General features: G+C 34.5%; 1 protein-coding gene across 7 annotated transcripts in view; it reads left to right on the plus strand.

Moving 5' to 3' along the window:
• CACNA2D1 (calcium voltage-gated channel auxiliary subunit alpha2delta 1) overlaps nucleotides 1-20,479 on the plus strand; it is a 496,257-nt gene extending 475,778 nt beyond the window's left edge. For all 7 annotated transcript variants that reach the window (XM_036863210.1, XM_036863212.1, XM_036863213.1 and 4 more), the window contains 2 exons: nucleotides 837-919; nucleotides 16,338-20,479. In XM_036863210.1, coding sequence (XP_036719105.1) covers nucleotides 837-919; nucleotides 16,338-16,454 — 200 coding nt within the window. In that variant the 3' untranslated portion in view covers nucleotides 16,455-20,479. The remainder of the gene's footprint in view (nucleotides 1-836; nucleotides 920-16,337) is intronic.
• Nucleotides 20,480-22,048: the final 1,569 nt, after the last annotated feature.

Genomic DNA, 22,048 nt, shown 5'->3' on the forward strand with positions numbered 1-22,048 from the left:
GCAGGGAGAAGTACCTGGCTCGGGGTTTTATGGTGGTTGGGGACCGTGCTGGGCTTTTGCCAGTGCTGCCTGGGGCTTGTTGGCCCGAACTTCCAGGCAGCGCCAAAGGAGAGGACACTCAGTCTTCCCTGTCAGCTCGCCCAGGTGTGGGGCAGAAGGGAAAAGGGATTGTTGTGGCTTGAAAGCTGTCAACAGCCAGTCATCGAAAATGGAGTTGAATGTGGTCTATACCTACAATGGAATATTATTCAGCCTTAAAAAAAGAAGGTAAATTCTGTTGTATGCTAGAACTGCCATGGCAGTAATGCTAAAAAAGACTTCGGGTAGTAAATATGCTAAATGACTATTTTAGCACTGCAGGCAGAGGTTCGGTAGACTGCCTCTAGTTTTTGCTGTTTCTGGGGAAAAAAAATAGTCCTCACCTATGTTTGGAACTGATGTTTAGTACTAGGAATTAGTTTCTATTTCTGTCTTGCTAAATAGGAGGCACCCAGGCCCTCCCTTATGGTCTTACGTGTATGACCCTGTCTTATATGCTACGTCATTTGCACATTTCATCCACTTGTATTGTACAAATATTTACTGAGTACTTCCTCTGTGCCAGTGACCATGCTGTGTAAAGCGTTGATCTCTTCACACAGGCCCTAGACTGACAGAAGAAAATTTGTGGCAGTTCAGTACTTTAAATCCCATGGTACTTGAACTGGTTGTGTGGGACCAGAATAATGGCATTGGTTTCTCTGGCTTGCTTTGAGAAATAAGTGTGTTGCATTGCATTTTTTTAATTGTGTAAAAAAAAAAAAAGTAACTTCATATTCCTTAACAAGTTTCTTTAGCTGATGGTCCAGATCCTTGTGATATGGTGAAGCAACCCAGATACCGAAAAGGACCTGATGTCTGCTTTGATAACAATGCCTTGGTAAATAAGACCAAACATTTGCTATATTAAAATATATAACTCAGTGGTCACAATAATTTAAGGAGACAAATTGTAGTTTTAACTCCAGTGTAATGTCTTAACCATAACCATAGTGTTTCTCATTAACATGACATACTTGCTGGTATATAGATTTTTTATTTCAGTATTTTTCGTAGTTAGCATAAGCTTAACAGTTGCCTCTTCTGTCCTTTCCACAGAAATTGTACTTTCAAACACAATGCCGACCAATTTACTAATAATCCAAGATCACAAATCTGATGATTTTAAAACTTTCTAATGACCAGTAACTGACAGTAAACGTTACTAATGGTATATGAGTTGCCCACCTTCATTTATATTCCAATCCTGAAGATATAACAGTTATTTTTATTATAACATTTTTTGTGTTTATTCTTCATTCAGTGTATTTAAAAACCTGTTAAATCACTATCGTCCCCTTATTTTGTAATTGTACTTTACATGGTTTCTAATTCTGCCACCTATTAGGTTTGTATTATTTCTCTTAATTGTATTACTTTTTATATTGTTTGAAGCTAGGCCAGGTCAATAACACAGGGTTAAGTAAGTTGGTATAATTTTACAAAGCATATTTAATGTATGTTATTTAAGATGACTACTACTTTTCCTATAGGTCAGCTGTCTTCCTCGCATAAACACTATTTGGACTTACTGTGTATAGCAGCAGCTTTATGCTTTTCAAATTATTTTAATTTTTAAGAAGCTTTATTCTCAAGCATAAAGCCCATATAAAAATTTCTCACCACTTATAAAGAACTAAAATTTTAAAAATAATGTTTCTCAGTTCTCCAGTCTGTCATGTGTCTTTGCATAAAGTGGCTTGCAAACATAAAGCGTTATCATCTTGGGAACTGTTTATTCTAAAAACATGTCAGATCATTTACTGATTAATGTGCATTTCTAGAGGTGGTTGTTTATTTAGAACAGATTTACCTAGTATGTACTTATTTACTCAAATACACATAGCCACATTTGTTCCAAAAAAAGAATAAGGCATTTCCATAGATGCATAATATGCAAGTAGATAATATAAAGTGGAGCAAAGAAGAAATAAAATCAGTGATGGGGAATAAGGCTAAAAAAGCAAAATGTTTTAGCCAATAAATCCCAGTTATCTCTGTAAGGACTATTATTGATCATTCCTCTCTGAGGGGAAAAGTGATTCAAAGTTGCAGCTACTTGGTTTTTTTTCATTTTACAGTGAGCCTTAAATGAAATCCAGATATGAGGACTTCTGTTGTTCTGTCTACTATATACCTTCAGGAGCTTTGGCCACGTCAAATCATTCCCCAAAGAGTGCTGTTTGTGGGCCCAAGGGTAGTATCAAACATTAGGGAAACTTCCCTCATCAATTATTTGTCACCAAAGACTGAGATTAAATTTATTCAGATGCACTTGAAAGATTATATAAAAACCATTACCCCCAATATTTTCACCATAGGTAACTATCTCTTTGATCAAAGCATAATGAAGATTTTACAAAGACAAAAATTTCTAATACTCAAGTTCCTATAAATTATACAGTGGATTGTGTGTGAAAGTACAACTTTTGCTCAGTAGCTTAATGTGCTAATAATGTCTTGTGTTTTTTTGGCAGTGGAATATTTTGGTAATACTTATTTGCAATGGTCACTGTGAATCTGCTCTGGATCGAGGCTCACATAAACTGCTAACTGCCAGCAAATTGCATGAAAGCTCATCTTGTATGTCTTCTGTGTTTTCCTTCCTTTTCCTGTACTTGCTACTTTGCCCGTTATTAATAGGATCAACTTATATGCACAACGTGTCGTGCCTGTACCATGATGTCAGCTCCTATCTATCTTCATTTTACTGCAAGTTTTCATGTGGGGTGGATGGTCAGTCACTTTCTCTAATTTTTCTTTGTTTTTGCATTTGGCTTGAAATTTTAAAAAGTAGCCCATATCCCTAAATCCACTATAATAAATGTCCTGAAACCAGGTTATTAAAATGCCAGTAGTAATGTTGTTTTGAGAATAGCAGCTTTCAAATGTTACAGAAGTTTCTAATCCTGAAGAGAGCATATCAGTTTCCTATATTTATTTAAAAATCAGTAATTTCTCATAAGGTTTTGTATAAAGATTAAGTCAGTGTGGAGAAAAAAAAAATTATATATGCTTCACGCTGTCTTACTTTTTACTTAAGAGAAATACCCTAAGGACAATTATTAGAGTTGGTCATCAATTTTGTTTCAGAAGATGCTAACATAAAATTAATGATCTGTTTCAATTTTATTAAGCATTATTCAGTACCTTCAAAGCTCATTATGTAATTTTTCTTTTCCTTTCTAAACAAACAGATATGGTTTAAACAGCGTTTTTAGATTTTTTAGATATTGATAGTCTTAGTGAAGTGCTTTAGTATAACTTACATTATCTAGGCCAAGATTATCATTATTTGTTACTCTTTGACAAATTTCTGAATTACATACTCAGTACAACTGAATAGATATTTTAGGGCCTGAGTTTACATTCAGGGCTCCATTTACAGTTTTGCAGTTTCTTTTTTGATGGTCTGGAATCATGATTGTTGTAACTAGACCACTTTTGTTGTATTCTTTCTTCATTGCTGTCCAGGTATTCATTGGTTAGGAAACCACTAGATGGAGATGTGGCCATTACTATAAATGCAGTGAGCCCATCAGAGGAGGGGAAAGTGGAGAAGCAGAGGGAGTGTCAGAAAAAACTAAATTTGTTCTGGGATAATAAAATAATGGTTTTGAAGATTTAAGTGGTAAAGAAAAATAAAGCTAAAGTTTATCAAAGAAGAAAGTAAAGCAAGCCAATAACATGTACTATTGAGGAAGTTCATTATCTTATGCAACCATAATTGATAAATGCACGTTACTGGGTACATGAAAAATGAATATGCAGAATAAATGTGTGTATAGGTATGTATACACATACATACATTAAACCCACCTCATGAATTAATGTGGTAAGTGTGTTAAGGTTCTCTGTAGGAAACTATTTGTTAGGGATCTTATTCTGATTAAAAGAGTTAGTTACATGTAGTATCTACCTGCCTAAATAATTTTAAATATGCATTTTCTTTGAAGCTGCTGTGGGTGATGTAAGTATAGACCTATCTAAATTCAAAAGTTAGCTATCCTTCGGTGGATGTTTTTACCAGTGATTTGAACTCTTACTGTTTGCAGTTAGTCACCCCAGGTTCTGGTTGGGGAAAGAAAGGGAGAGTAAGGGTTTAGTAATACTTGTCTAAGAGAAAAATGAAGAGGATTTTACTCACTAGTATACCTGGTTTTAAAAAGTAAGCTTTGGGGCGAAATCATGAATATAACTATGGTTTAGACATCTTTTTCTTTTAAGTAGTAATGGGAAAGAAAAAAAGAATGAGGGATTCTTAGTTGATATCTTTACTAAGAGTATTTTGAAAGAGATCCCTAGAAGGAAATCAAATAAAATTACTCATATTTTAAAATTACTCATTTAAAATTATTTAATTTTAAAAATAAATTTTTAAATTACTCATTTTAAAACATATGTATATAATGTTGACACTGTATCCCTTTACTATTTTAAGCTGAAACCAGCTACCAATCTGTTATTATTATCTACTACAATAATCTTTCTTTAAAAATCAGAGTGATTTTTCCGGTCATGGTGTTTGTTAGTGGGATTTTGGTCTCTTTCTTTAAGATAGAAAAAATGCTGAGGTTTCTCCCACATCTATGCATTTGTGATTTAGAATGTTTTTAGAATGTATCTAATAATTTACTTTCATATAATAATTGCAAGTCTTGGTAGATGTGGTTGCCCATGCAAAACACATGCGAAAACATGATCAGGAAACTGAAGGGACAGATTTTTCAGTGTGAATCTACGTGCAGACTTCAGGGACTCCAAATAAGTTATCTGAACTACCACCTCCCAGACTGAAACAGACATATCTCATCATCACACAGAGGAAATGAACCGCCCCCAAAAAAAAAAAAAAAAAAAACACTAGAAATATAAAAAACAATGGAAGCAGAGCCAGAGAGAATATTTTTCTTTCCATAACATTTCTAGAACATAAGGATGTATTTTACGTTAATACATCAATGGGTCTTGTATGTGTGCTAATTTTCCATTCCATCAAATTAATACTTTACTTAACTAGAACTGGGGAGCTCTCCTGGTGAAATGACAATTAAGCCTTTAAGTTAGTATTTTACATTTACAGTGTTTCTAACCATTCAATATATGCAGTGCTTTATTTGAGTACACACTACTCATTTATCAAGTACTTACAGTACACCTACTATGTATCAGGCCATTCTTCTATGCATGAGATATTTAAGATGCATTTATACTAAGATATAACTTTTTATCTCAAGTTCATATGTAACTCAGCACCCTGTTTGTTTACCTGGTTAACCAACCTAAATGGAAAGGTATTTGAACAAAGAGAAGGGGAAGTGCAAAGGTCCTGAGATAGTAATACCGTGACCTGTTGCAGAGAAAGTTAGTGTTATCGGAGCCGTGTGAGTGGTGAGGGGAGGGGGGGGAATATAGGATGAAGATGGAGAGGCAGCCAGGCTGCAGACCACCTAAGGCTTTGTAGGCCTTCATAAGAAATTTGGATTTTGTTCTGAGAAATTTCAAGAAGGGCACGAAAGGATTTGATTTATGGTTTTAAGAAGACTGCTTTTTGGAGAAAAGTTGTTAAAGGGCAAGAGTAGAAGCAGAGAGACAAGTGAGACAGCTTTTGCAGGAGTGTAGACAAGAAGTAATGGTAATTTGGACATGCAATTTTAAGTAGTATGTTTGGAGCTATATTTTGAAGCTAGAGTTAAGTGGACAAGCTGATAGATTAGATTTGAGGAAAAAAAGGAGGAATCACAGATAACTTGTCTTTGACCTGATCCATTACTCCTAGAAGTGTCATTCAGAAAAATAATATTTGGGGACAAGTTTGAGATCTTTCTGAGGATCAGAAGGAGAGGTGATAGTGATCAATGAATGTGGAGGTCAGCAGAGCTTTCAGGGCTGAAGATATAAAAGTGTGAGTTATTGAGGTTCTGGTCCAAGATGACAACATAGGATGCCTAAAACTCACCCGAACCCACAGACCTACCAAATCTACACCTATAAACAGAGCAATTCCCTCTGAAAGACATCTAGAAAGTAGATGAGCAACCCCTATGCACTGGGCAAACGTAATATACATCCAAATGGGTAGGAAAGGCTGAGGAACTCTATCTCCATCAACCCCACACTCAGCACAGCAACATAAAATTAGAAGGGAACTCACAACACCCAGCTTCTCCCTGAGCAGTGAAGGGTTTAGATTGAACATCTGTCACCCTAGGACTCTCACGGAGGGGTGGGCCCCCAAAACTCCTAGCTCTGAACGCCTAATGGCACTTGTGTCCATGAGACCCACAGGACTATAGCCAACAAAGAAACAATTCTTAACAGATTCGCAAGGACTCACCATGGCTATCCTTCCAAAGCTCAGAGAAACAGGAGCCAAGAGAAATGCACTTCTCCCAATCATTTCCTGACAGAGGTTATTTGCATACTTTAAAAGTTATTGCCTGCAAGTAAGGCTTCTAATTTAGCTCAGCTTTGGGGGCTTACTGCAAGACTCCCTGGAGACAGGGGAAGGGGTAGGCTATGCCTACTGACCCTCTGTCCCACTCCAGGTCAGTGGTGCCTTCCTAAAAGAGGCTTGTAAACCCACCTGGCATCCTGGCCTTTGAGGTGGCTGCCCAAAGGACACACCCCTTTATCACTTGGCTCTGGTAACCAGCAGGACTGGCATTCACAAGCACCAAAGGATCCTGGACCATAGCAAACAAATAGTTCTCAACTGGCTGTCCCCTCAGAATTCAGGACAGAGGGAGTGGAGAGAAATGCCCGTCTCTCAGTCTTTCCCTGAAAGAGGTCTTTTTGCATGCTTTGAGAGCTGCTGCCTGAGAATCCAGCCTCCAGTCAGCCTGTACCTGATGCTGACTGAGGTCTTCCCCACTGGGACACTGACAGATGTTAGCACGTCCTCAACTATGGGGAGCCAAGAAGAAAAAGCCAATTCAAGACCAGGAGAGGTGGTTCTTTTATCTAATGCACAAAAACCAACACAGAGAGTCAAGGAAAATGAAGACACAGAAAAATATGTTTTAAAAGAAAAAGATAAAACTCCACAAACAGGCCTTAATAAAACAGAGAAGAGTGACTGACATGAGAAAGGGTTCAAATTTTGGTCATAAAGATGGTCACCATGTCAGGACAAGAATGCGTGAACTGAGAATTTCAACAAAGAAAACACAAGAAAGTACCAAACAGAAGGCACAGAGCCAAAGAATACAATACAGTAACTATATTGAAAAACTCAGTAGTGAGGAGTTCAAATAGCAGACCGGATGAAGTGGAAGAAAGTATCAGTAAACTCACAAACAGGGCAGTGATTCATCCCATCAAGGAGCAAAAAGAAAAAAGAAATAAAAAAAGAGTGAAGATAGCTAAAGGGACTTATGAGACAACATCAAGCAGACCGAAATTCACATTATAGTGTCCCAGAAGAAGAAAAGCAGACAAGGTCAGAAAACTTTTTGAAGAAATAATGAGTGAAAACTTTCCTAACCTGGGAAAAGAAACAGATGCCCAAATCCAGGAAGCCCAGAGAGTTACAAATAAGAGTTATCCAAATACATGCAAACCAAGTGAGGAAGAGGCAATACCTCCAAACTCATAGTGAGGGAAGAAGTAAAAACTGTCATTATTTGCACATGATATGATTCTGTATATAAAAAACTCCAGTAAAAAACTGTTGGCACTAATCAACAATTTGACTAAATTTCAGGATATAAAATCAACATACAAAAATCAGTTGCATTTCTATACACTAGGATGAAATGTCTGAAAAATAAAACTATCACACTCACAATAACATCAAAAACAATGAAATACCCAGAAATTACTTTAACCAAGGAAGTGAAAGTTCTGTACAATCAAAACTACGTGACTTTCCTAAAAGAAATCGAAGTTGACACAAATGGAAAGACATCCATGCTGATGGGTCATAAGAACTGACTGTTAAAATGTCTGTACTACTCAAAGTCACCTTAGATTCAACACAATCCCCATCAAAAAACCAATGGCATTCTTCACAGAGATAGAAAAAAAAAATCCTAAAATTTATATGAAGTGACAAAGTCTGCAAAATAGTCAAAGCATTTCTCAGGAAAAAGAACAAAGCCAGAGGTATCATACATCCTGTTTTCAAACTATACTACAAAGCTACAGTAATTTTTAAAATAGGGTAGGATACTGGCGTAATAGACACAGACTAACAGAACAGAAGAGAGCCCAGAATTAAACCCCTGCATACACAGTCAACTAATATTTGATAGTGGAGCCAAGAATACCCAATGGGGAAATGATAGCCTCTTCGACAAATGGTAATGGGGAAATTGGATAAACACATGCAGAACAATGAAATTGGACCCCTATCTTACCACTCACAAAAAATTAACTCAAAATGGATCACAGATTTAACACAAGACCTAATAACTATAAAACTTAGTAGAAACATAGAGAGGAAGCTCCTTAACAGTGGTACTGACAATGATTTTTGGATATAACACCAAAAGCACAAACAATAAAAGCAAAAATCAGCAAATGGGACTACATCAAACTTGAACACTTGTGCACAGCAAAAGAAACAGTTAACCAAATGAAAATGCATCCTACAGAATGCAAGAAAAATTTTGCAAACCATGTATCAGATAAGAGGTTAATATCCAAAATATATTTAAAAACTCATAAAACTCAAAGACAAAAAGAAAAAAAAAAACAAATAATCCAACTAAAAAAAGGGCAGAAAAACTAGACATTTTTCCAAAGAAGACATCCAAATGGCCAAGAGGCACATGAAAAGATTCTCAATATCACTAATCATCAGGGAAACACAAATCAAAACTACAGTGAGCTATCACCTCACACCTGTTAGAATGGATGTCATCAAGAAGACAAGAGACAACAGGTGCTGGGGAGATGTGAATAAAAGGGAACCTTTATACACTGTTGGTGGGAATGTAAATTACTGCAACCAATATGGAGGTTTCTCGAATAATTAAAAATTAATCTACCACAAGATCCATCAATTCTACTTCTGTGTATATGTGCAAAGGAAATGAAAACAGGATTTTGAAGAGATATCTGTACTCCCACATTCACTGCAGTGTTATTCACAGCAGCCAAGATATGGAGACAACCTAGATGGCCATCAACCAATGAATAAAACAAGAAGTGGGATTTATACTTACACACACAGTGTAATATTTTTCAGCCATGAGAAAGGAAGACAGCCTGCCATTTGCAACAACATGGATGGACCTTGGGCACATTATGCTAAGTGAGAAAGACAAGTACTGTGTGTGGAATCTAAAAAGCCAAACTCATAAAAACAGAGAATAAATGGTGGTTACCATGGAATGGGGGTTAGAGGATAAGACAGATGTTGTTCAAGGGTACAGTCTTACAACAAGTAGTAAGTAAGCCCTAGAGAGCTAATGCACAGTACAGTGAATATAGAAAACTATTATATTCATCAAATATGCTAAGAGACTAAAAATGAATTATTCCAACTACTAAAAAAAGGACAACTATGTAATGTGATAGAGGTGCTAATTATCACTTTAATGGCAATCATATTACAATACATAAATTATCAAATTAACAGGTACACCTTAAATTTACACAATGTTACATTTCAAATATATTTCAATTAAAGTAAAAGAGCCCCATACAAAGACACATTTTAATTAAATTATCAAAAGTAAATCTATGACAAAGGAGGCAAGAATATACAATGGAGAAAAGACAGTCTCTTGAATAAGTGGTGCTGGGAACACTGGACAGCTACATGTAAAAAAATGAAAGTAGAACATTCTCTAACACCATACACAAAAATAAACTCAAAATGGATTAAAGACCTAAATGTAAGGCCGGATACTATAAACCTCTTAGAGGAAACAGGGGCAGGACACTCTTTGACATAAATCACAGCAAGATATTTTGGATCCACCTCCTAGAGTAATGAAAATAAAAACAAACAAATGGGACCTAATTAAACTCCAAAGCTTTTGCACAGCAAAATAAACCATAAACAAAACGAAAAAAGACAACCCACACAATGGGAGAACATATTTGCAAACAAAATGACAGACAAGGGATTAATCTCCAAAAGAGACAAACAGCTCATGCACCTCGATATCAAAAAAACAACCCAATCAAAAAATCGGCAGAACATCTAAATAGACATTTCTCCAAAGAAGACATACAAATGATATGTGGAATCTAAAAAAAATGGTACAAATGAACCTGTTTACAAAACAGGTTGATAATAGAGAAATAGAGTCAGAAATAGAGTCACAGATGTAGAAAACAAACATAAGGTTACCATGGGGTATGGGGGGGCCAGGAGGGATAAATTTGGAGATTACTAACAAGAACCTACTGTATAGCACAGGGAACTCTACTCAATACTCTAATGACTTATATGGGAATAGAATCTACAAAAGAGTGGATATATGTATATGTATAACTGATTCACTGTGCTGTACAGCAGAAACTAACAACATTGTAAATCAACTATACTCCAATAAAAATTAATTAAAAATAAATAAATAAGACATACAAATGGCCAAAAAGCACATGAAAAGATGCTTAACATCACTGATTATTAGAGAAATGCAAATCAAAACTACAATGAGGTATCACCTCACACCAGTCGGCTATCATCAAAAAGTCTACAAACAATAAATGCTGGAGAGGGTGCAGAGAAAAGGGAACCCTCCTACACTGTTATTGGGAATGTAAATTGGTACAACCTTTATGGAGAACAGTCTGGATGTTCCTTAAAAAACTAAAAATAGAGCTACCATATGATCCAGCAATCCCACTCCTGGGCATATACCTGGAGAAAACCATACTTTGAAAATATACATGCACCCCAATGCTCATAGCAATATTATTTACAATAGCCAGGATATGGAAGCAACCTAAATGTCCATCAACAGAGGAATGGGTACAGAAGATGTGGCACATATATACAATGGAATATTACTCGGCCATAAAAAAGAACCAAATAATGCCATGTGCAGCAACATGGATGGACCTAGAGATTATCATACTAAATGAAGTAAGTCAGACAATGACAAATATCACATGATATCACTTATATGTGGAATAAAAAAAAAATGGTACAAATGAACTTATTTACAAAACAGAAACAGACTCACAGACTTCAAAAACAAACTTATGGTTACCAAAGGGGAAACGTTGGGGGAGGTATAAATTAGGAGGTTGGGATCAACACATACACACTGATCTATATGTAAAATAGATAATCAAAAAGGACCTACTGTAAAGCACAGGGAACTCCACTCAACACTCCATAATAACCTATATAAGAAAAGAATCTGAAAAAAGTGTAGATATATGTCTATGTGTAACAATCACATTGCTGTACACCTGAAATTAACACAACATTGTATATCAACTATATTCTAATATAAAATATTAAAAATTTTTTAAAAAGTAAATGACAAGGAGAGAATCTTAAAAGCAGCAAGGAAAACAACTTGTTACATACAAGGAAACCTCTAAGGCTACCAGGATCTTTCCACCAGAATATGCAGGCCTGCAGGGAGTGGCATGATATATTCAAAGTACTGAAAGAAAAAAACCTGCCAACCAAAAATACTCTACCTAGCAAAACTGTCCTTCCACTTTGAAGGCGAAATGAAGAGTTGTAGACAAGCAAAAGCTAAAGGAGTTCATCACCACTAGACTGGCCTTACAAGAAATGTTAAAGGTGTTCCTTTAAGCTGAAACAAAACAGCACTAATTAGTAACAGGAAAACATATGAAAGTATAAATCTCATTGGTAAAGACCAATATATAGTTAAATTCAGAATAATCTAATATTGTAATGATAGTGGGTTAATCACTTATATATCTAGTATGAATGTTAAAAGACAAATAGAGTAAATATAACTATTATACAATAAGTAATGGATACACAGACTAAAAATATGTAAATTGTGAAATCAAAAACATAAAACATGGAGGAGGAAGTAAAATGTAGGGTTTTAGAATGCATTTGAATTTAAGTTGTTATAAACTTATTATGAGGCTTATCAACTTATTTATAACACTAAATATTATGAGGCTTACATAAAATATGTTATATTTATAACAGTTGTTATAATAACCACAAAGCAAAAACCTATGGTAGATACACAAAAGATAAAGAGAACGGAATCTAAGCATACCACTATAGAAAATGATCAACTCACAAATGAAGAGAGCAATAAGAGAAAAAGAACAAAGGAATTTCAAAATAGCTCAAAAACAATTTAACAAAATTGTAGTAATAATAATAATTACCATCTATCAACAATTACTTTAAATGTTAAATGGACTAAATTCTCCCATTAAATGACATAGAGTAGCAGAATCTATTAAAAAAAAACAGGAGATGCTTTTATGCTGTGTATTAGAGTCACATTTCAACTTTAAGGACATACACAGACTGAAATGGAAAAAGATATTCCATGCAAATGGAAAGCAAAAGAAAGCTGGGGTGGGTATACATAGACAAAATAGACTTAAAAACTGTAATGAGACAATCAAGGTCATTACATAATGATAAAGTGGTCAATCCAACAAGAGGATATAAACATTTGTAAATATGCACCGAACATAGGAGCACCTAAATATATAAAGTAAATATTAACAGACTTAAAGGGAGAAATAGCAAGACAATGTAAAAATTGCCAAAAAATTTGACAACCTAGAATTGGGTAAATTCCTAGAAACATACAACCTATCAAGACTGAATCATGAAAAAATAGAAATAGAAAATCTGAACAGACCAATTACTAGTAAGAAGATTGCATCAGTTATCAAAAACCTCCCAAGAAGCAAAGTCCATGACCAGATGACCTCACTGGTGAATTCTACAGAACATTCAAATAACAATTAATACCTGTCCTTCCAAACTCTTCCAAAAAAGTAAAGAGGAATGAACACTTCCTGATTCACTTTTACAATGCCAGCCTTATTACCATGATACCAAAACCAGACAAGGACACTACAAGAAAATTTTAGGCCAATATCCTTGATGAAAATAGATGAAAAATTCCTCAACAATATATTATCAAGGTTAATTCAACGACACATTAAAAGGGTCATACACCATGATCAAGTGAGATTTATTCCAGGAATGCAAGGATTGTTCAAAATCCACAAATCAATTGATGTGATACATACGTTAACAAAATGAAGGCTAAAAATCATATGATCATCTTAATAGATGCAGAAAAAGCATTTAACAAAATTCAACATCTATGGTAAAAACTCTCAACAAAGTGGATATAAAGGGAATGTACATCAACATAATAAAGGCCATATATGACAAGACCACAGCTAACATACTCAGTGGTGAAAGCTGAAAGCTCTTTCTTCTAAGATCAGGAACAAGATATGGATGCCCACTCTCACCACTTTTATTCAACATAGTGCTGAAAGTCCTAGGCAGAGCAAATAGGCAAGAAAAAGAAATAAAAGCCATCCATGCTGAAAAGTAAGAATTAAAACTGTCTTTATTTGCAGATTACATGATATTATATATAGAAAGTCCTAAAGACTCCACCAAGAAACTAACATTTTATTAACAGAGTTAATAAACAAATTCAGTGAAATTACGAGATACAAAATTAATATACAAAGATCATTTGCATTTCTTTACCATAATAATGAACTATCGGAAAGAGAAATTAAGAAAGTAAATAATTCCACTTGTATTTGCATCAAAATGAATACCTAAGAATAAAGGTAACCAAGAAGGTGAAAGACCTATACACTGAAAACTATAAGACATTAATGAAAGAAACTGAAGATAACGCAAATAAATGGAAGAATATTCAGGGCTCATAGACTAGAACAATTGTTAAAATGTCCATATTACCCAAAATAATCTACAGATTCCATGCAATCCCCATCAAAATTTCAATGGCATTTTTCACAGAATTAGAACAATCCTAAAATACATATATGAAACCACAAAAGACCCAAATATCCAACGCAATCTTGAGAAGGAAAAACAAAGTCGAATGCGTGATACATCCTGATTTGAAACTAGATTAAACAACTACAGTAATCAAAACAGTATGGCACTGGCATAAAAAAAGACACAGAATGGAACAGAATAGAGAACCCAGAAATAACCCATGCATATATGGTCAATTAATTTATGATAAAGGAGCCAAGAATATACATTGGGGAAAAGATAGTCTCTTCAATAAAGAGTGCTAGGAAAACTGAACAGCCATATGCAGAAGAATGAAACTGGACCACTATCTTACACCATACACAAACATCAACTCAAAATGGATTAATGACTTAAAGACCTGAAACTGTAAAACTCCTACAAGAAAACATAGGGAGTAAGCTCCTTGGCATTGGTGTTGGTAATGACTTTTTGGACTTGTCACCATAAGAAAGCAAAGGCAACAAAAATGAAAAAGTGGGACTACATCAAACTTAAAAGCTTCTGCACAGCAAAGGAAACCAACAGAATTAAAAGGCAGCCCATAGAATGGGAGGGAATGTTTGCAAATCATGTATGTGATAAGGGGCCAGTATCCAAAATATATGAAGAACTCATATAACTCGAGATCAAAAAAATAAACAATCTGATTTTAAAATAAAGGATCTCAATAGGCATTTTTACAAAGAAGATATACAGATGGCCAACAGGTATGTGAAAAAATACTCAACATCAGTACACATCAGAGAAATATTAGTCAAAACCACAATGAGTTATCGCCTCACACCAGTTAGAATGACTATTATCACAAAGACAAGAAATAATAAATGCTGGCAAGGATGTGGATAAAAGGGAATCCTTACACTTAGTTGGTGGGAGTGTAAATTGGTGCAGCCACTGTGGAAAACAATATTGAGGTTCCTCAAAAAATTAAAAATAGAATTACTATATGATCCAGCAATCCCACTTCTGGGATTTGAAAAATAAAATTTTCCTTAATAGATTTTTTTCCTCAGAATTCTCTTTAACAGACTTCTGCTGCCTTAGAATACAATTCAAGAAGGAAATGTTATTTACTTGGTGGCAGGCACTGTATTAAACCCTAATGAGCAAAAAGAGCCAATGTTTTAGTCTCTGGGAGCTCAGAGTCTTTGTAAAATTATTCAGACTAGAAAATTTATTTATTTTCTTACATAACCTATTATTTTGATTATTGGAAGATGAACCTTGGATTAGTGAATTCTTGAAAGATATTTAGGAAAATAATTAGAGAGGAGGGTTTTCTTGTTTTTTTTTTTAATTGAAGTATAGTTGACCTATAATATTATTTAAGTTACAGGTGTAAAATAGTGATTCACAATTTTTAAAGGTTTTATTCCATTTATAGTTATAAAATATTGCTATATACCGTGTTGTACAATATATCCTTTTAGCTTATTTTATACCTAATAGTTTGTACCTCTTAAGATAGGAAGTTTGTTTTAATGAAATTCAGTATATTTAAAGGAATCAAAGGATGCAGAAAATGTTACAGAATACAGGACCTAGGAATAAAAGGTAAAGAATAATTTTGTGTTAGCAAGGAATCTAATGATCTGCCACTAGACAGGGGGGGATCCAAATGAGCAAAGATGTAGCTTCTATTTCATGGTTCTCTAAACAGGATAAATCTCTCTTGCTAGCTTAGCTCTTTATTTTGGATATAGGTTTTCAGAGTGTCCTTTCATTTAGGGTTCAACTGCATTATTCTTCATTTTAATTCTTGATGAAGGTCCAGATGCTACATGTGCAGCATGATATGTTCACATTTGAAATTGGATATAAGGGATAGGGAAAATAGAAGTTCATTTCTCAAATTTATTTATTTTACCAATCTCAAACTTTGCCTTATTGAGCATAATTGCTAATATCATAATTCTTGGGAATTATAAGATAGACTATGAAATTTTATTTTTATATCTTGTACTTGTAAATATAGAAGGATATTTAATACTGTGAAAGTAAGATTTTTCAATTTAGAAATTGGAATATCACTCAAAACAGCATTTATTAAAGTATTTCCTTTCATAATCATCAGAATCTACAACTAAAAATGTAAAGCATTCTTCAAACAGTACTTGGAAAATGGCTTTATCTAAAATTGTTGAACAGTAAAATCTAGGACAGTGTAATTTATCTGGATTCAAATTAAAGCAGCTTTATAAGGTGGGTTCAGAAGTGGACTAAACACGGCGTGCTCTGGGAGATGTCTTACTAAATATTTTTCAGGAGTTTTCTGTTTTCCTTTTCTTTCCAACAGGAGGATTATACCGACTGCGGGGGTGTTTCTGGGTTAAGTCCCTCCCTGTGGTCCATCATCGGAATCCAGTGTGTACTACTTTGGCTTTTATCTGGCAGCAGACACTACCAGTTATGACCTTCTAAAACCAAATCTGCATATTAAACTCCAGACCCTGCCAAAACATGAGCCTTCCATTGCATTAAAAGAGGGTCAACTGTGGAATCAGCAGACCACTAGCTCGGCCCATCCCATGGCATCACTGTAAGACACAGACTCTTAAGGCACCCACTGGCTGCATGTCAGGGTGTCAGATCCTTAAGTGTGAACGCTGCATCATCTATATATAACATCAAAGCAAAATTCTATACATGCTCTCTATTGGAAAATTTGAGAATTTGTTGTTGCATTGTTGGTGATTACATGTAAAAGGGCTCCCCACACAGTTGTTTATGAATCATACAAATTATCTTGATTTTGACCTGGAATTTTGACTTGCTGCAATCCTTGTCCTTTTACCAAGAAAATCTCTAGGGGAAAAGAAAGAGTTATTTTTTCCTTCACTTATTCTTCTGTTCCAAATTATTTCCTGCTTTGAGTAATTATTATTGAACGTATACATAGAGAGAGAGAGGGAGAGAGATAATAAACATTGGTGTAATCTGTCAAAATAGAAATTATGGCTTATTTTCTACGAAAAAAATCGCCATGAATAAAATGCCTTATGAAGAATGGCTTCTCTGCCAGAAATATAACACAAACGATGACCAAGTTTTGGTGGGGTAATGAATTGGTTGTTTGAAAATAATAACTAAGAAATTAAAGGTGCTTGAGGGTAGAATTAATATGCGACATATTTCCTCATAAATGTGAGCCCTTAATAAACGCTTTGATGTAATGTTCTTTTTGTTCACAGTAAAGTTCTGTAGTGCTAGCCAGATATTTCCAAATGCTCTAAGAAAAGCTTGTTGGGGGGAGGGGAAATGTTTTTTCTTGTGATAAATGAACTTTGGTTACCAAGGGTATTTTGCATGCTGCTGCTGCTATTTTAACTTTCGGTTTGTTTTTCTCTTACTGTAGAGTATAGTCCATTGAAAAGTTAACTGAGTGACATTATTGTTATGTAAGAATCTGAACCTTGCAATGTAATGCACTTAAGTCATCTTTTAAAATGTCGTTAAACTACTCTGAATATACTGTGCAATGTAAGTGCTGAATGATTGGATTAGGTAAATGGTGAAATGGGAATTAATGGATTTTATACAGATTCGTGCTTTTGCCTGAAAACCTATGTACAGATATTTTAAGTACATAAATCAGATTTGACACATTTATTTTTTGAAGAGTACATATACGTTCTCAATGAAGATTCATCCTAGGTTTCCTCTTTGTTCGCTGGAATAGCAGCATGTACAATCCCAAATTTGCTGCTGCGGCTGCTTTTGTTCCCTCTGTTTTAAATGGTATGATCACTTGACCAAAATTTCCATGCAGTTTGATGAGGGTTTTACAATAATCTGAACAAATAGGAAACCTTGAATCTATATGTATGCACACTAATACTTGATTGTGAATAATCAAAATTGTTTTTATACAGCCTCATTAGTGAAAATGGTTAGTGTAGTAAATCAGATATTTCATTATAGAGTAATATGGTAGCAGAATTTATTTATGCTTTTAAAGATTATTTTCAGGGGTAAACAGTACTTGAAGAAAGGGTAAAAACAATGAATGTGTAACTCTAATTATAGGGAATAATTCTGCTGAAGGCTGGAAGTATGCAGATATTTTTAATGGGAAAATGCATTTGTTCTTTTTTCAAACATGCCAAATATTGGTGTGTGTCTATGCTGGAAATTTTCTTATATACCATTTTTAAGTAAAAATCTTATTAACATTATCCAGCATGCTTTAATATGCTTCATATATCAAAGATATAACCAATTCTTTAACATAGTTTAAAAGGTCTATTTGTTTTGTTTCTAGCTTTGCATACATTTGTAATTTCCTCCACCACCAATATACCCTAGGTACCATTTGTGTACATTTCCTTATTTAAAATATTTTTTTATTTAAAAATGGGGGGAGGGGAAAACGGAATCACTTTGCCAACTATTGTTCTAAGAGTTGACATCAGTTACCATTTCTAATGCATTGTTGTGATTTTGTAGTCTCATTTGTAACTGGTATTGACATTTTAGAAAACACCAAAGTGATTTAAAAAAATATGGAACTTCTCACTCTAGAAACAATATGTTTAAATCATGTTGTTTGTTAATTAAATATTTAAAACTTATTGTTAACTTTTGCTAGACTGTTTTAAATCATGAAAGTGTTGGGAAGGGGATATCGAAATATACAGTTATGTTAGTTTGTGTATATAAACGACGCACATTTAAACAACTGAATTGCTTCCAGCATACAACAAACTACCTTAAAATTATCTTTAAAATCTATTAAGTATATTTTCATGGCTAATGTCACTGAAATAATGTTTTCATCAACTACACTGTTGTGTTCATCACAGTTAAACTTGGCATCTCTTGGCAGGGTCCTATTTGATTTCACTTGCCATCAAAATATATTTACATGCACGAGTCGTGCCGTGATCCTTTGTTTTCTGTTATAAAATAAACATATATTATAACAACCACACATACGTTAATAAATTGGGCAAGAACATGCTCTCTGAACATTAACTACACATACGTTAATAAATTGGGTTAGAACCTTGTTCTCATGCCTAATACTAGTCTTCATGCATTTGGCGTAATTTTTTGAAAGACAGTAACACTTGTCCCATCCGATCGTTATCTTTAATTTAGGATTTTTCTGTGAGTTCTAATTGTTGACAAGAACTTAAATTTCAGCCTGTTATAAATACTGATTTTCAAAGACTAAACAGTACAAGAGATCAAGAAAAAGGCTTTTAAACCCCTTTTGCTTACTTAATTTTTGCTATGCTCATGCAGCTTAATGTAGTTTGTCACTAACAGAATAAAAAGTCTTGCATTGCTGTTGAATAACAGGAATGAACTTTGCATTAATGGTTTGTTTATATTTCTTCATTTGAACAACCAGCATTACTGCCAAACACCAATCGTGGTCCATATTTGTAACAGGTTTTTAACATGACATAGTTAGCAAGTTTGACTGAAGAGACTTTTAGGTCCTGGGCCTATAAGATTTTAGTATGATCTTTTTTTCATGTTTCTAATGCTTGAGGCGTTATTGCTTAACTTGGAAAAACAAGACAGTGTTGCTGCCATTTGTAAGTTTTCCTATAATATTCCTTTTATTAACGTTAAAACTGGCCTTACGGGGTTCAAATAGGCAGTATCCCTTTTAAGTGACCTTTGCAACCCAAGTGTTACTTGCTTATTTGATGCTCTCTTGTACTTTACATCTCATTTAAATCTTTCTCTCCACCAAAGCTTAAATTCTATGTCTTAATTTAAAACTCTGAACTGAACTATTCCATTAATCATGTTAGTTGACATTAAAGTGTCTAGAGGTACAGAGTCTGACCTAGTGTAACAAAATGGATGTTGTGACTTTTTTTAAGCGTAGCATGGAATGACCACAGTTTCAAATATTTTACAATTATCTGGAATGTGTGTTGCTTTCACAATAGCAGAATGTTAACATTGCTATTATTCCATGTACATTTCTGTAAAGAGCAAATCAGTAAAGCAAAAGTGTGAAGTTTCTTGATTTCTTGAAAAAATTCCAGAATTTCAAAGTCTTAGACAACCCTTACCAAGTTTCATCTACTTTATTTCTAGTTCACAAGGTTAACTCAAAGCAATTCCACTGAGACTAATGGGATACTGTCTTGAATAGATGCCAATTGAGTTTACAGTGTGACCTGACAAAGCTGTCTTTTTTGTTGTGCTGTATGTTGTTGGATCATACTATTAGGGATACTTTTATTGAAGTGCTCAGTGTGCATCATGCAAAAGGCCAAGTGGCTTTGTGAACAAAAGATCTTTTCTCCCCTTTATTATGTTCTCTTGACACTTTTGTGGAAATTAGCCTGATAAAAACGTTTTGTAAAAATTTGTATATTACTGTTATAAAAATATTTATAATCCCAGAAAATGTTGTGTTAAATCCTGTGCAAAAACAGTATATTCAGAATAAAAGTTTATCATTTAAAGTCACCAGTTTTTTTTTTTTGTTTTTTTTAAGGTGTGCAATGTGTTGATTTAATACATTTGTACTGCAATATGATTATCACCATAGCACTAGCTAACCCCTCTATTAAATCACATAATTCTCATTTTTTGTGTGTGTGCAGGGAAAGCAATTAAGATCTTGTCTTTTAGCAGCTTTGAAGTTTATAATACAGTATTGCTGACTATAATCACTATGTTGTGCATTGGATCTCCAGAACCTATTTACCTACTAGTTGCAACTTTTTACCCTTAAGCAACATCTCCCCAGTTTCCCAACCCCCAGCATCTGGTAACCACCATTCTACTGTTTCTACGAGTTTGGCTTTTTTACAGTCCACATAAAAGTGAGATCATCCAGTATTTGTCTTTCTTTGTCTGACTTATGTCATAAAGTCACCAGTTTTGATTATTTAATTATTTAAAATCCAATTGAAAGAAACAGAGGTCTCTGTCATACATACAGTTTAAGAAAGCAGGCTTTCCAGTGCAGAGAATTCTAGATTGTGGAAGTAAAATTTGGGATTATGAAAGTTGCCTTTACAATTACAAACCTCAACTCACAAACAAATGAAATTGCAACTCCTTGAGACTCTGACACTTCTCACATGTGCTATTGCCATCAAGGCGTTTAGAAACTTTTTAAAACAGGCTTTTGACTTATGTAAGAAAAAACTTTTTTCTGGGCAAAAATAATGTTTCCATGTTTCTTTAAAGACCTTGGGAAAATAGTTTGAAAGAAACAAGTTAGAATGTCTGAAACGTGCATATATTTTATACATCTGACTAACACGTAAATATCTCTCCTAGCTAGTTTATAGCAAACAGAAGCTAGGGCAGTGAAGTATAGTATAAAGAGTTTTGTTTTTTGTTTTTGTTTTTTTAAACTGCTATATGCCTTTTACCTTTAGACCAGTTTACCACCTGCCCTGCTATGCTCACCTAATAAGTAATGAGCCTGATGTTATGTGGAATCTAATATAATGTAAGCCTACTTCTCATTCTGGGGACTCCTATAAGAGAGTGAAAATACCTACACAGGGGAGGAATGTAGTGTGTGGGTACCAATGATGGTGATTACTGGAAAATCTGACCCTTAGTCTCTGATCAAGGCATTTTAACAGGAAAACCCTACTTAAAAGGGTGAGGTGGATAACATTTGCTTTTTGAACATCTGGCTTCATTCTGTACCAATTTATCTCCTCAATCAATCCTCTTACTCCCCAGCTACCCTCATTTCCTCTATCAATCATCTTGATCCCATCCCCACCTCTTCCCTTGGGACCTTGCCTCATCAATTCTCCTTTCTCAAGCATTTTCAGTCTCCCCTTTGTACAGGCTTTCTTCCCTCTGCCTGCAAACACATTCAGAACACCTCTACTTAAAACAGACAGGAAAATCAAACATCCAGTGCAGCACATTCGCCCCATTACTTCCTAGAGTGATAAACCTAGAATTTAAAAATTTTTTTGAACATTCACAGATGCATATTGACAGTCTCTTCTTTTTGCAGTATACTCAACTAGGCCTTAGAATGTTAGATCTGAAAGGCATATT

Source organism: Balaenoptera musculus, chromosome 9 (genome assembly GCF_009873245.2).
Source record: "Balaenoptera musculus isolate JJ_BM4_2016_0621 chromosome 9, mBalMus1.pri.v3, whole genome shotgun sequence".
NCBI lineage: Eukaryota > Metazoa > Chordata > Mammalia > Artiodactyla > Balaenopteridae > Balaenoptera > Balaenoptera musculus.